Source organism: Aphidius gifuensis, linkage group LG2 (assembly GCF_014905175.1).
Source record: "Aphidius gifuensis isolate YNYX2018 linkage group LG2, ASM1490517v1, whole genome shotgun sequence".
NCBI classification, from domain to species: domain Eukaryota; kingdom Metazoa; phylum Arthropoda; class Insecta; order Hymenoptera; family Braconidae; genus Aphidius; species Aphidius gifuensis.
In genome coordinates this window covers 28,206,751-28,221,936 of record NC_057789.1, presented here as the reverse complement: position 1 = coordinate 28,221,936, position 15,186 = coordinate 28,206,751, and the positions used below count along the sequence as shown (strand labels likewise).

Below are 15,186 nucleotides of genomic sequence, written 5' to 3'. Positions count from 1 at the left end.
TTTTTTTTTTAATTAAAAAAATTCATTGCAACACATATAGAGTTTGAAAAAAAAAAAAAAAAATTTACAAAAAGTAAAACACATAGGCCCTTGTAGCAATAGTTGCATGATGACATTGATTATGATAAACATTAAAATGTTAATATATTAATTGTTAAAATTAAATTGACTCGAATGATAATTATTAAATATTAATAACAATAAATAAACAAGGCTGAACGACACTGAGATGTCCATGAAACAGCTTCCAGGCAATCTTGTTAAACAGTTGAAAAAGCATCGCATGGCACTATAAAAAATTATTAAATAAATTTATAAACAATTTATAGTTTTTTCCAATTTTATTTCATGGGTGTTTATGATAATGATACTAAATATACAGGTATTTTTGTAATTAAATTTTGTAAACACAAGGTAAATATTAAAAATTTTTTGATTGATGAATTTTTTGAAATAAATAAAGTTGATTTATCTATTTTTTGACTAGATGATATTGTGACGAAACTATATTACAGTCACATAATTGAGTGATGATTAAAACGGATGTGTATTGTGTTTGAGCTTCATAAAATAATTACCGGTTTACTCACACTATCGATCAACATAGCGCGAATATAACCGGATATTATGGGCGTGGATAAAATCAATTTTATTTAATTTATACAATATTATTTTATTTTATAAATCGATATTATATTCATGAGTTAATTCAACTAATCAATTAATTGTTATGTGCTTAATTAAATTCGGCAAAATTTTGTCAATAAAAAAATTATGAGAGCTTTCTTATAAACTGAAGAAATTTTATAAATTATATTGAGCATCAAAAGTAATAATAAAAATCAGTAAATGTATATTTTTTTTTTGGAGAATATAATTCTTTTTATTTGACAAAATGTTTGTTTTGACTTTTAAAACTTTTCTACTTGACATTTTAAGTGTAAATATGGCTTATAAAAATTTTTCAAAATAATATTTTTCACTTATTTTTAAAATATATGTTTGAAATGTCTACGTTGATCAAAGTGACAAAGCTGATATTTTTTAAATTTGTTTTTTTTATATTTTTTAACTTATCAAATACTCTGCAAGTTTAAGATTCTATCACAATATATTTTTTTTTCATGAATGCACATGCAATAAAGATAATGTATTCGACAAAGGGTACTTGACATTATATGTATATGTGTATTCCAATTCAGTGTGTGAACATATCGATCACCATTCGCATACACTGTGTTGCGAAGAAAATATATACACAAAAATAAAAAAAAAAAAAAGCTTCGAAAATAAATAGACAAAAAAAGGTTATATAGATAAAAAGAAATCACTCTTTTCCTCAATGATTTTAGAAAAAAATTCAAAATTCACCGACCTGATTCTTTCATGTGTGTTATATTTTTCAAACTACTGAATATTTTATGGAAGATCAACTTAAAAGACACAGTTAGAAAAATGAAAAAAAAAATGTACAAAAAAGAAAATAAAGACTGAAAAAAATAAAAAAAAATAAACAAAATATTCTATAGAATGTATTTACCATTGTCGATAATCGATAATGATAGAAAATTTTTGCGTCACTAGATGTTTCATCGACGATTACTGACATATTGAAAAAAAAAAAAAATTACTATTCTACCTTCCGGATTGATAAGGTCCAAGAATGAGTAGAGTGAAAAAAAAAAAGAAGAGATAAAAAAATACTGATAAAGAACGTTTAGGAATTTCATTTGTTGGCGGTAGCAATGTTTTTTTTTTTTTTTATTTTTATTTTCATTGATGTTTGAAGGGAATAAAGGTTCACTATGATGTTGATGCCAAGTAGATTTTTTTTTAACCGGAAATGTAAACAGTTAATATGGAAAAAAGCATGATATTTTATTTATTTTGATCAACAGGTATACGACAAATTAAAATAAGCCTAACGTGTCAATTAAATAATAAACTATTTAAAATTAACAATAAAATTGAATTTTAATTTAAGTTAATAAACAAAAATCTAAATATTTTATTTTTTTTATTTCAATAAAATTCAGGTAATTATACACAAAAAAATTATAAACTTTTATTTCAAAGCTAATATATTTAAAAAGAATTTTAAAAAATGATTTTTAGAATTATAAATTCACTAAAAAAAAAAGTATTTAAATTGAATTAATAAAAAATTAAAATAAATTATTGTAAAAGGTTTTTTATATTTTCAAGCATAAAGTAAAAAAGTTAAAGAGTGTTTTTACAAGTTGAGAGAGGCCAAGCTAGCAAAAATTAAACTTAAAAAGTAATTTAAAAAAAAAAAAAGGATCTTCATTAGTTTTGTAGTGATTTATTATTTAAAAAAATAACAAAAAATAGAAAAAAAATAGTTGAAATATAGATGTCACTTAGCTAATAAAATAAATTAAATAGTGCAAAAAAATATTGAATAAAATAAAATGAGAATAGATTTTTTTTTTGTATATTTTTTTGTATTTTTAGAAGATGGAAGAGAGTATCGACTTGAAGAGATCAATAGACGTGAAAATTGGTTGTCACAGACGCGAATATAAATATATATGTATTCTTGATATACACTATCACGTAGACAATCAATCTCAACGTCTTGGTGGTAAAAAGAGAATTGAGTCTGAGTCTTTATTTGTAATTCAAAGGTGAATATTAATTTACAATAAATGTCAATCTTGATTTAAAATTCCAGAAAAAATAAAATCAAACTAATAATTCAATTTATTTAATTATAACTGTTAATTAATTAATAATTAAATAATTTATTTAAAAAAATACATGGAAATTTTATAAAAATTAATTTGTCATTAATTTAAATAAAAAATAAATAAATCTGCTGGATGAATTTTATTTTTTTTGTTGAAATTGCAAATTATATTTTAACTCTCTCTCTATGTTATTATTATTTTTTATGACTTTTCTTGTGCTTAGATTTTTATGAGCATGCATACGTGTTTTTCAAGGGATTAATTTCTTTTGTTTTTTTTTTTTTTATATTTTTATTTTTACGATAGAAAATATTTCAAATCATCGTAAATTTTTTTTGCCATTTAATGAGAGTAATGGCAAACCTTTGGATGTTTTTATTTTTTTTTATTTTTTTTTTTTCATGTCGTTGAATTAAAGATAAGCGTAAGTAAAAACATGTTATGTGTGTTGTAGATTTTTTTTATTATTTAATACTGTAGAGGAAAAAAAATTATAACAGATTTGTTTTTGATTTAATTTAAAAAAAAAATTGAATATATGTTTTTGGCACTTTTTTTTTGTTTTAATTTTTTTTTATTACTGTGAGTTTCATTAAAAAGTTTTTGCAGATTGACAAAGAAAAAGGAAAGTTTTAAAATATCCTCATGAGAATTTGTGGGTTTTCTAACAGCAAACCTAGGTTACTTTTGTGAGTGTATATATTTCAAACTTTGAAATTCAAGTTGAAATAAAAAATAAATATAGCTAAAAAATAAAAAGATATCCATGTGACAGAAGGACCAGTTACAAACCTGTCTACAATATTTTTTTAGTAAAAAAAAAAATAGGAAATAATAAAATACTTGGATGTCAGTTTATTTCAGTCTATCAATTCAATTGAAACTTTATCCCAAGAGATATAAAATTTAGTAACAATAAAACTATCGTATCAATAACATTGAAATAAAGAATATAAAAAAATTTTAAAAACTTTTATATATAAAAAATTACCCAAAGTTATTTTGAAATAAGCAAAAAGATATTTTCCAAGATGAAAATTTTCATGTTGATTTAATAAATTTATTAAAAATAGAAAAATAAAAAAGGTTTTTGTTGATGGTTCATTTCGTCATTTCATCCCTTTTAACTTTTCAATTTACTATTTTATTGAAGTAATAAACAAAAAAAATATAATAAAAATCAAATAAACATTTTTTAATGTTAAAATAAAAAAAGCGAATGGAATTATATTCCATTCAAATGAAATATTATTATATGATTTTCAAAATAAATACTATCTCTATGTAAGAAATTTTTTTCGATATAAATTATTTCGTTATAAAAACTATTGAATTTTGACGAAAAAAAAAATGAACAAATAAAATTAAAATAATAAAAAATGTCGTATCAGTTTTCGATAAATCGATGCGACCTATTTTTTTTTTTTATTTGTAAAATGTACTTTGTAAAAAACGTGCAGTTTTATCGTTCGGTGAATGTAAAGAGAGATTTTACAAAAATGAAAAAATATAGTTGAAAAAAAAAATTAAAAAAGTTTAATTACATCATTCAATCAAAAAATACGTCATTCAGACAATATGTTTTTTTTTTTTTTCATTTGTAATGTTATTATTTATCTGTGAAGTAAAAAATAAAAAAAAAAATTGATTGGTATGTCCACACACTTGATAGAAAGTACTCGTTTTATATATTATTGTTAAAAAAATATTTTTTTTTTTCCCTTTTTTTCCTTCTCATGAGGGATTTATATTCGAAAAAAAATATATTTAAAAAAAAAAGGCTGAAATAAGCCAAGAAGATGAGTAAACAACACGAGAAGAAATATGATTTTTTTTTTTTTTCTTTTTTTTACGTCTGTTTGGGAAAAGCACCGCACAGTGTTTCTACCTTGGTAAAAACCCTTGAGAGATTTAACGAGACGATGATGGAGCTTTTGGATTATGAATCACATCAGTTAGTGATAAAAAAAATAATAAAAAAAAATATAAAAAAGCCAAAGATTTTATCGTAAATTCATTCATTATATATAAAAGCTACTGAAATTATATTTCTTTTAATTAATAATAAAAAATATTTATCATGTAAATAACGAATGAATTAAAATTTTCATAGCTAGTTTGAATTTTTTTAATATAAAAACAAAAAAACAATAAAATAATTTTCAATGATTAATCTATCTATAGTGTATTTTAAAAATTCATCAGCGCTAAAAATAAATCGATATTAACTAATAGTAATTTTGTTTAGAAAAAATAAATGAATAAAAAGTTGAAAAAAAAAAAAAATGAAAAACTACTTGAAGGGTAAAAAAAAACCATTGTTTTTTAAATTAAAAAAAAAAAAAAAAAATCTTGTCTGAGCAATATGAAACCCTTATAATTTTATAATTAAATTAGTTCTTTCATTGGCTATGCACCTGTGATTTTCAATGATATATTACATAAGCGAAGATAATTATAATTTCAAATCAATATGAAAATATCGAATTAATGTCAATTTTAATTTTTAAATAATTATATATATTTCATATTAAAAATTTTTGTAATAAAATTCTAATTTACTCACCCACCAAAATTTCACACATCAAAATTATATATAAATAATTAAAAAGAAATATTTTTTAAATTGAATTTAAATCAAATTTGATATTAAAAATTAAAAATCAAATTTGTTTTTTAAATAATTAATTTATATTCTAAATGATATTGAAATAATTTTTTTTTTTTTCAATTATAATGAGGCAATTTTCTCAGCATTTCTAAACACAAAGCTTTGCTAGCACATTGATGCTTTTTATTTTTCTATAATGCTTAATATAAACAACACCGATACCACTTGTTCTTTACTATATTTATAAAACAAGAATTTAACTAATAAACAATTAAATATACAACAATAAAACATACATATACATGTTGTGCAATGTTGCAAAATATTAACAATTGTGTTTGTTTTTTTTATTTAAAATATGATTCAATATAACGTTTGTGTGCTGATTCGTGTTTAACAAATATGCGTTCAATTATTTCTGATTTTGTTATTGTTTTTAAAATTACCATTAATAGAAAAATAATTTTAATAAAAAATTTGTGCAACAGCAAAATTAAAATTGGCTAAATTAAAAATTTTTAATATATGTTTTATAAATAAATGTAATAAATACATCAAAAGCTCGATTAAACCGCAAATATTTTTTTTATTTTTAATAAATTCGTATCTCCATATGGAAAAGGTATAAAATTGTGTGCTATTCGTGATAAATATAATGTTTCACCTGGCTAATAAATATCATGTTTATTTAATTAAAAAAAATAATATTAAATAAATTATTAAATTTGTTTACGTGTTAATAATTTAATTGAAAAATAAAATTTACCATGTGCAAATTGACAGTGCAATATAAAAAGCTTGTATAATATTTAATTAAAAATTTAATAATAATAATAAAATAATATAGATAATATAATTTTACAATATATATTTTTTTTAATTTTATAACTTTAAATATTTATTTGACAGATATATAAGTTTTTGAAAGTTGCATTAATGTGTTAAGTGTTAAAACCAGACTAATGAGTTTCAAAAACTTCAAGATATGTTGGTTGGATATATAAACAACATATATATACTTGAATTTTAGTTTGCATAATTTATAATCATGCGCAATACGAGCTTTTATATTTACTATGTCATTTCCATTACTTTAAAATCAAGTGTTAAACAACAAACACACATAACTTTTTAATTTTTTAATTTTTTGTTTATTCAAATATGATAATTTATGCTTGTATCAATTTTAAATATTTATTTGCATAAGTCAATAAAAAAAAAATCGTTTCATAAAAGCTCAATTAATTTCAAAATGAAAAAAATAAATATAATAAAATTGAATAAATTAAAAATAATATTTTTTTTTTTATTTTTTAATTTATTATTTAAATAATAAGCAATTTATTTAACATTAAAAATATTAATTTTAATTTTTTAACTAAACAAATATATATAATTAAATTTTTATTTAATTTTTTTTAACTACGTTAAATTTTTTTTCTATTTATGTTTTCTATGTTTGTCCTTTTTATATAAGGATAATAACAGTAATAATAGTTAAAGTATGAAGGAAAAAAAATGAAAAATTTTAAACAAAAAATAATATAATTAAAGAATTAAATATGATTAAAAAAAATTTTTACATTAAATTGTAGTTTGAATTTTGTTACAATAGAGAAAAAAATATATAGAAAAAATAAAAATGAGAGAGAAGGAAAAGGAGGAAGATTAAAGTAGCTTTGCTAAACTTGCAAGCTTCCGTAACGGAAGTCCGTAATGACGTCTGTGTCGTTGTAATTAACGTAGAAACTTCAATAGTAAAATGGACATAACTAAAGTCCAAAGTTAGTACAATACAAACATTCATACTGTAACAAATTTATATTCTATAGACTCTATTCTCGAAAATTGTCATTCCGGCATATGTTTTTGAATTGAAATTTTAAGTTTCCTTATTATTTCTACATTTATCGATTTACTGACAATATTAAATATCATATTTTCACACTAAATTGAATTAAAATATATTTAAAAATTTTAGACGAGTCATCTACTTTGTGATCTTAAATATTTCAGTAGTACAAGTCAAACAGTGTCAGACCGAATCATTTATTTTTAAATTTTACATGTACACCAAGTGTTTAATATTGATAATTATAATTAATAATTTTATTTGATTAAAATTTATATATTTCAAATTAATAATTTATAATAAAATTATTTTTATTTATATAATTTAATAGTTAAAATGAATTTATTATGAAAATAACAGTTAAATTTATTTTTCATATTTATTGAATTTTTTTAGATAAAGATAATGTCAATGGATTTGAATTGAATCATGAACAAAAGACATTTGAGAATAATATATTGAGAATCTGGGAAAATTTGCAGTACCATTTGAGGATTACTTGATCCCTATTTTCTTCTCGAGTACCATCAAATTGTTCAGGAAACGACGCTGTGAAATAATCGTTCGTTACCATTTTGTTCTCACGGGGATTTCATTGTCACAAGAGAACTAACGTGTAATAAAAAAATAAAATAGAAAAAAAAGGTAATTCAGTAAAATAAAAAAACTTCAAAAAGAACAGTGGGAATTTTTTTTTTTTTGTAAAATAATAATCAGTTGAATAAATTCGGTAAAATTAAAATATACAAAACAAAAAAAATCCAATAATCTTTGAAGGAATAAAACAGCAAAAAAAAAAATTTAACAAATCGAATTTACAAGTGCTTTCCAATTACAAAAGAAAATTCAAAAAGAGAAAATAATAAAAATTGCACTTGAAATGAAACAACATTGGTTAAAATAAATAAAAAAAAAATAAAAATGTTGTGGCAATACGATTACGTTTTATATGTTGTCAGGCAACACCAGCAAAAGGTAATGAAAAAAAAAAAAAAAAAAGGAAAAATAGGATAAAGAGAAAAGATAAAATGAAAGTTAATTAAAGCATCAATTACATTGTGTACATTCATTCGATTGCATATGGTTCCATCAGATAGCAATGCTGATAAATCATTGAATTATTTTCCACATTTCAATCATACAGAATGCAACTCATGCAAAATTTTTTCATTAAAAAAAAATATATATATTAATATGCAAATATGAAAATAAAAAATAATAGTCTACATGCATCAGTTAATTCATATAAAAAAAAAAAGAAACAAGAAATTCCAGATTGTATGTAAAAAAATTTCTAATATTAATTTTATGCTCATATTTTTAATTAATATTTCTGCAAGATAATAATAAAATTAATGATAGATATGTAGATGAGTGAATTTGATAATTATTCAACTATAAATTACAATACTTTGTAGGAAATTAAATTTACAAAAAAAAATATAAATAATAATTGAAATTATGAAGATCCATTCGAACAAAGTGTTCATTCAATCGGTTGAATTTTTTTTTTTTTCCTTGTAGAATTTAATAAAAAAAAAAAATCATAAAACGCAAATTTCATTGATGATACTGCCAAGTGACATTGGCATGCATAAATTGGACATCAGAAAATCCAATACATCATATAATATTTTCTATTAAACTTGGGTTTTTTCGCGTTCAACAATCTACTCTATTTTTTTTTATTTTTTTTTCTCTTGATGTGTCTGCTTACATATTGAAAATTTAAAAAAAATCCCACTTGAAATAGCATGACATTTTAAAGAAGGATGATATACTTTTTATTATTTTTTATTTTTATCAGTAAAAATAGATAAAAAAATATCAAGTTATATAAAAAAGGAAATAGAAATAATATAAATGTAGCCATTCAATATCAAAGAATAAAATATCGCAACTAACAATAACTGGCTTTTTTTTTTTTGTAATACTAGTATTATTATTGACTCTTTCTTATTTATATATTATATCCCTTTTCTATTGTTATAGTTTTTATATATAAATTCATATTGCCAATTGTGATTTGGAATAAATAAATAATAATAAAATCAATAACTTAAAGAATAAATGAAATGAAAATTTATAACGAATAAATTTCCCAATCAAGTCATTTGGCTATAAAATATTCTAAATAATTTTACTTCTAAAGAAAAGAAACAGCATTGTTGTAGGTATGAAAAGAGAAATAAGAAATTTATAATAAATAAAAATAAATTATTAGCATAATGATACAATTATATTTCCAAATTGTGTTGTCGTATTTTTAAATTTACTTTTAGTCATTTTCCACCAGATTTTTCTCATTTTTCGCTTTAAAAAATTATGCTAACGTAATTATTACTATTTAAAATTGAAAATATATATAATGTATTATTGAATTAAATAACTTTAATCACAGTATGAATTTAAAATTAAATAAAAATTAGGAAAAAATAAGAATAATGAAACTTGTGTGTAGAGAGATTTGGTGGTACGATTCACTGAATTTGTATTCAGTATGGAGAATATAAAATAATAATAAAAAGAATAGAATAAAATGAAACGAAATGAGAAAAAAGATTAAAAAAAAAGAAAAAAAAAAAAAAAATAGAAATTCCCGGAAGCTTGCAATGCGGAGTCGCTAGTTTCAACGAAATGGTAAAATGCAAATGGTTGTGGTGGTACCATCAGGATGATCTCTCAACTGTTCTATATATTCTCTATATACACACAACAATAGACATTTGTATTGTCATATATATTATATATAATTAAATTGCGCATGTGCACATATATTATATTCAAGATGAATTTAATGAGACATCTAATTATCACCCACGAGAAATTAACCTATAACTTTTGATTAAAATTAAAACATTAATTTGTTGATAATCCATCATAATCCAAAAAATAATAAATAATAATCAATTAAATAAAAAAGAAAAAAATTATTAATTAATTAAAAATAAAGTAATGAATAAAATTAAAAATAAAAAACAAAAAAAAATTATAAAACTTTACTTGTCATAATTTAATAATTAAAAAAAAAAATTTTAAACTTTTTTTTCAACAAGCTAATTATATAATTAATTGAAAATTTATTTATATTTTTTTTTTTTTTAGTTAAAATAAATTATTTATATTTTTATTTAAAAAAAATAATAACAATATTTGACGTATTTATTTTATACCTTTCCCACGTGGTTCGAGACGCATATATAATCCAAAATAACGTCCATAAATTTTGTTATTTATAATTAATTATTAATACATAATACAAGTGCCATTATCATAAACAATCAGAAATAACGATCATCATATTGGATCCATTATGATCCATGCCAGAAAATAATTTGTTTACGTGACGATCAAAAATATACATCATAAAGTATTTTTCCATACGTAAAATAAATTCAAATTTAAATGAAAAAAAAAAAAATAATAATTCAATAAACAAATAAATAAAAAACAAAAATTATAAATTAAAAAAAAATTGATATATATATCAGATCATCACGCAAACAATCAATAAAAAAAATTAACGAATAACGCGATTTGCAGCGTTTTTTAAATTTTGTTTTTTAAATTTTTATGTTGTTAACTCGAACAACACACTGTTGAAAAAAAAAAAAAAAATACACTGTATAAAAACTGCAAGAAAATTAAAAAACATAAATCAAACATTCGGCAAACAACTGTGTTAAAAAAAAAAAAAATAATAACATTAAAAATTATTTTTATTAATATTTATATATGTATAGATATTAACTATGAATTTTAATTATTAAAAATTCAATATATATAATTAATATATTAATTTATCATATTTTAATTAATTTTTAAATACATATATATATATGTAAATATACATAAACATGAGACGTCCAACAGCGCATCGCACGAGCTTTTTAATGAGACGATGATCACATTCCTAAAGACTCATTTAAATATAATTCAAGTCAAGAAAAATAATCAATAAATTAAAAGATAAAACATTTATTATTCGTTGATGTATCAAAAATATATTTATGTTTTTTATATATTTTTTTTTGAATGAAACATAATTATATTTATTGATAAATTCGGCACCTTAAAACCGTCATAGGTCCATGAGCCTAACTTCAAAACACAGGTTTGTACGTCGTATGGAAAGAAAGAAACATCAATGGCACATGAACTCTTGTATACTGCTGGTGGTTGCCATACGACTAGTCCAGAATAGTAGACCAATGCCTTTGTCATCAGTGTCACCTCGTAGTTGCCATCAGCACTGGAATCACCGAAGAAAGAAACCCCAAACGTGATCGCGATTTATCCTGAAAGAGGTGCTACCAAGATTGCTGCCTTTTTTTTTCTTTCAATTATTTTATAATTTTTTTTTTATCATTTATTTATATTTTTTCTTTAATTATTTTAATTTATTTATATGAATTTATTCTTATGTACAACAGGCAGCAACCTTGTATATTTGCATAGCCAATCTTTATGCTTGATAAATTTTGTTATTTAAATTTTCTTCATTTTTAGAAATTCATATTCAATTGGTATGGAATTTTTTTTACATTATAATTTAGACTGTTAATCATTTAGATAAATCAAGCATATAGATTTTATATTTTTTCATTTTGTTTTGAACAACACAATGCAGAATGACGAATTAAATTTTCTGAAGCTCGAGGGGATAATTTGGAGAAAAAAATTAAAAACAAAATGCATTGTCTTTGTGACAATCTATGTATATTATAAAACACAACAAATAATATTTAAATTAAATATATATTATATATATAATTATTGTAAGATATTGTTATTATAATTAGAGTTATTATTTTTTAAAAAAATGTTGATTTATTCATGCAAATTTACCTTGAAACCATCGTAGGTCCATGAGCCAAATTTGAGAACGCAGGTCTGCTCATCAAATGGAAAATATTCAACGTCAATTTCACATGAACTCTTGTATATAGCTGGTGGTTTCCATTCGACCAAGCCTTGATGATAGATTGTTGCCTTCGTGGCCAAGGTCACCTCGAAGTTTCCGTCCGCGCTGCGAGCGAGCACATTAGTGGTTCTGGGCGCTGCGGCGGTCGAGCTTACTTTGTACTTACGATTCAATATCGAAGCCCACGATTCGTTTTTTTAATTTTATTTAATTCAAAATATTTTTTGTATTTATTTTTTTTTTATATTCTTTAATTAATCATTAATATCCGATTGATTATTTAGAATTTTTAGACAAATTTTATATTCAAAATAAATTTTTTTTATTTTTTTTTGTTTTAAAAATGACTGTCATGATTTAATTTATGATTTATTTTTGCATATAAATTATTTCACTTGAATAAATTTATTAAATTTTTTATTATTTTTATTTTAAGTGTTTTGATAAAGTGGTTAAAACGACTACGCCTCGTTGAATGGTCAACAAAATATTTATATTTTTTTTATATTTAAATAATCAATTATTATTGTAGAAAAAAAAATAAAAGTCTTGTGCATATTTTAATATAAAATTAAATTATTGGTTAATATTAATTTTATACAATTTATTGTATTTGAATTTTAGTGTTTATATGAAAATAGGATCAAGTAGATCATCAAGACAAAGTAATGATTCATAACTCAAAAAACTTCAAATATATTTTTGTGAATTTTAATAATTTGTAAAAGAAAAAAAATACATCGTATAAATGATTATTTTGCAATTAATTGAATACTGTACCGTATGAATTTTTTGCTGTGCTTTTAATTGGTGACTTCGAAATTTTTTACTGTACTGAAATTTTGGATTGACTTAGTATTTAAAATTAAGTAAAAAAAAACGAATTAAACTAATCAGTTTTTATTTCATAAATTTGTTGAATCGACAATAGAAAAATAAATTGATCAATTAAACACTTGCACATTTTTTTTTTATAATAAATTTCCACGAGGTAGTCTACACGTGGCAATTTAAAATAATTCTAACCAAATTTTAAATTGCCACTACCTCGTAAAAGATGCAAGTGTTTAATTGATCATTTTTATTTTTCGATTGTCGATTCAACAAATTTATAAAATAAAAACTGATTAGTTTAATTTGTTTTTTTTTACTTAATTTTAAATACTAAGTGTCAAAATAATTTTTCTGTAAAATTTCCAAGTCACCAGTGAAAAGCAACAGCAAGAAAAGTTCATCAGTCAAAATTTTAATTTGCAAATTGTTCTAATTAATTTTAAAATAATCGGTATATACATTTATGTATTTTTTTTCTTTTACAAATTATTAAAATTCACAAAAATATATTTTTGCAATTTTTTTTTGCACGTGTTTTTTTTTAGGTTCGAGAGCATGGCATCCACGTATTGATTTTTCTTTCACCTGGCGCGAAACGTGTTTTTCAAAAAATTTTGCCTGATGTTAGCCAATGGCTGATCTGCAGAGGGCGAAACTAGACAGTAATTCCTAGAAAAAGCGACCTCTAGAACTTCTAGGAACTCTAGTTTTCGTCTAGGATTGTCGAGGATATATAAAGGGCGTCCTAAACGAATTGCAGTCAGTTCTTCTTCGGTTTCGTCGGGTTAATATCATCTTAAAATTTTCCATCTCTTAAATTCGTGGTTAGAAATATTTTCAATTACCTCGTGGTTGCTCGGTGTTAAAAAAAAAAAAGTGCAGGTTAAAATAGTAGAATAGTTTTTTAGATTTTCGTCAGTTCGTCTTAGTTTTCGTGGAGTGTATATCGTTTAGTTTGAAATCACCACGTGCTGATCGTCTCGTGGTCATAAAAAAAAAATGAAAGTGTTTGTGCAAGTGCTAGTGATTATAATTAAAAAAGAAATATATAAAAAAAATTAAGTGATATAATAAAAGTGAAATAAGTGTTCAAGTGTATAAAAAGTGCCTGTTGCTGTTTTGGGATTATTATTATTGCTGAGAGGATTTAACCGCAAATTTAAATGGATTATTGGAGATAACCTTGACAATTTCTACATGGCTTCGCTGAGAGGATGGAACGGAATTTTTTTGGATTATTGGAGACTACCTGGACAACTTCTTCATGGATTTGCTAAAAGGATATGATGGGATTTAATTGGATTATTGGAGAATACCTGGACAACTTCTACTTGGATGTTTACTCGCAAAAGGTAGGTTCCTCTAGATCAAGATTGACTAGTTGTAATTTTTAACCTATCCCGGAAAAGTGCTTAAATATCCTTGAAGTTTTAAAAAATTGTTGCTATATTTTTTGAAACTTCTTGTCGTTCCAAATTATTATTTTATGTATAGATTTATTTTGACTGATTTTTACAATAATTTGCATTCAATTTTATAATGTTAAATTAAATAGTCGTAGTGTGAAAGTCAAAATGAATCGACCTTGTCTATCTCAAACAGAGTAGACGAGGGTGATTAGGTCATTATTATCTATCGTGAAAATTTATAATAGATAAATTTTCACCCTATTTTCCATTCGCGATGTATGTTTATATTTTTGATATTAAATGCACTTTTCCAAAAACAATAATCAAATTTAAAGTATGTTTCAGGATTTTTTCTGTTTCAGGTTTTTGTATGTTTCAGCTTTTTTATGATTTCAGGAGTTCGAGTTATTCAGGATTTTAATATAAAATTTTTTTAATGTTTCAGGATTTTTTTGTTTCAGGATTTGTATAATTTAAAATTTTTTTTGTTTTAGATTTTTATAATTTTCAAGAGATTTGATATTTGCTGTATTTGAAGATTTTATAAATAGTGAAATAGTAGGCATAGAAATGTCCTATCACAACAAGTGATAGTGGCATAGTGAAATGAGCCTAGAAATGTCCTATCACAAGTGATAGTGGCATAGTGAAATGAGCCTAGAAATGTCCTATCACAAGTGATAGTGGCATAGTGAAATAAGCCTAGAAATGTCCTATCACAACAAGTGATAGTGGCATAGTGAAATAAACCAAGAAATGTTCCATCATATTGAATAATAAAAAATATACCTGCAGCTATGAGCGCGGGTATATAGTGATGATATTTATTTTTTAAACCCGCGTGC

At 22.4% G+C, this 15,186-nt stretch overlaps 1 protein-coding gene across 3 annotated transcripts in view; it reads right to left on the bottom strand.

Annotated features, from left to right (window-relative positions):
• The window catches only part of LOC122850043 (acetylcholine receptor subunit alpha-like), a 70,465-nt gene that overhangs the window by 16,394 nt on the left and 38,885 nt on the right, over positions 1–15,186 (bottom strand). For 2 of the 3 annotated variants that reach the window (XM_044149018.1, XM_044149019.1), the window contains exon 4: positions 12,023–12,203. In XM_044149018.1, the coding sequence (XP_044004953.1) occupies positions 12,023–12,203 (181 nt within the window). Of the gene's footprint in view, positions 1–11,245; positions 11,427–12,022; positions 12,204–15,186 lie in introns of all 3 variants that reach the window. The other variant, XM_044149020.1, reaches the window with a different exon arrangement.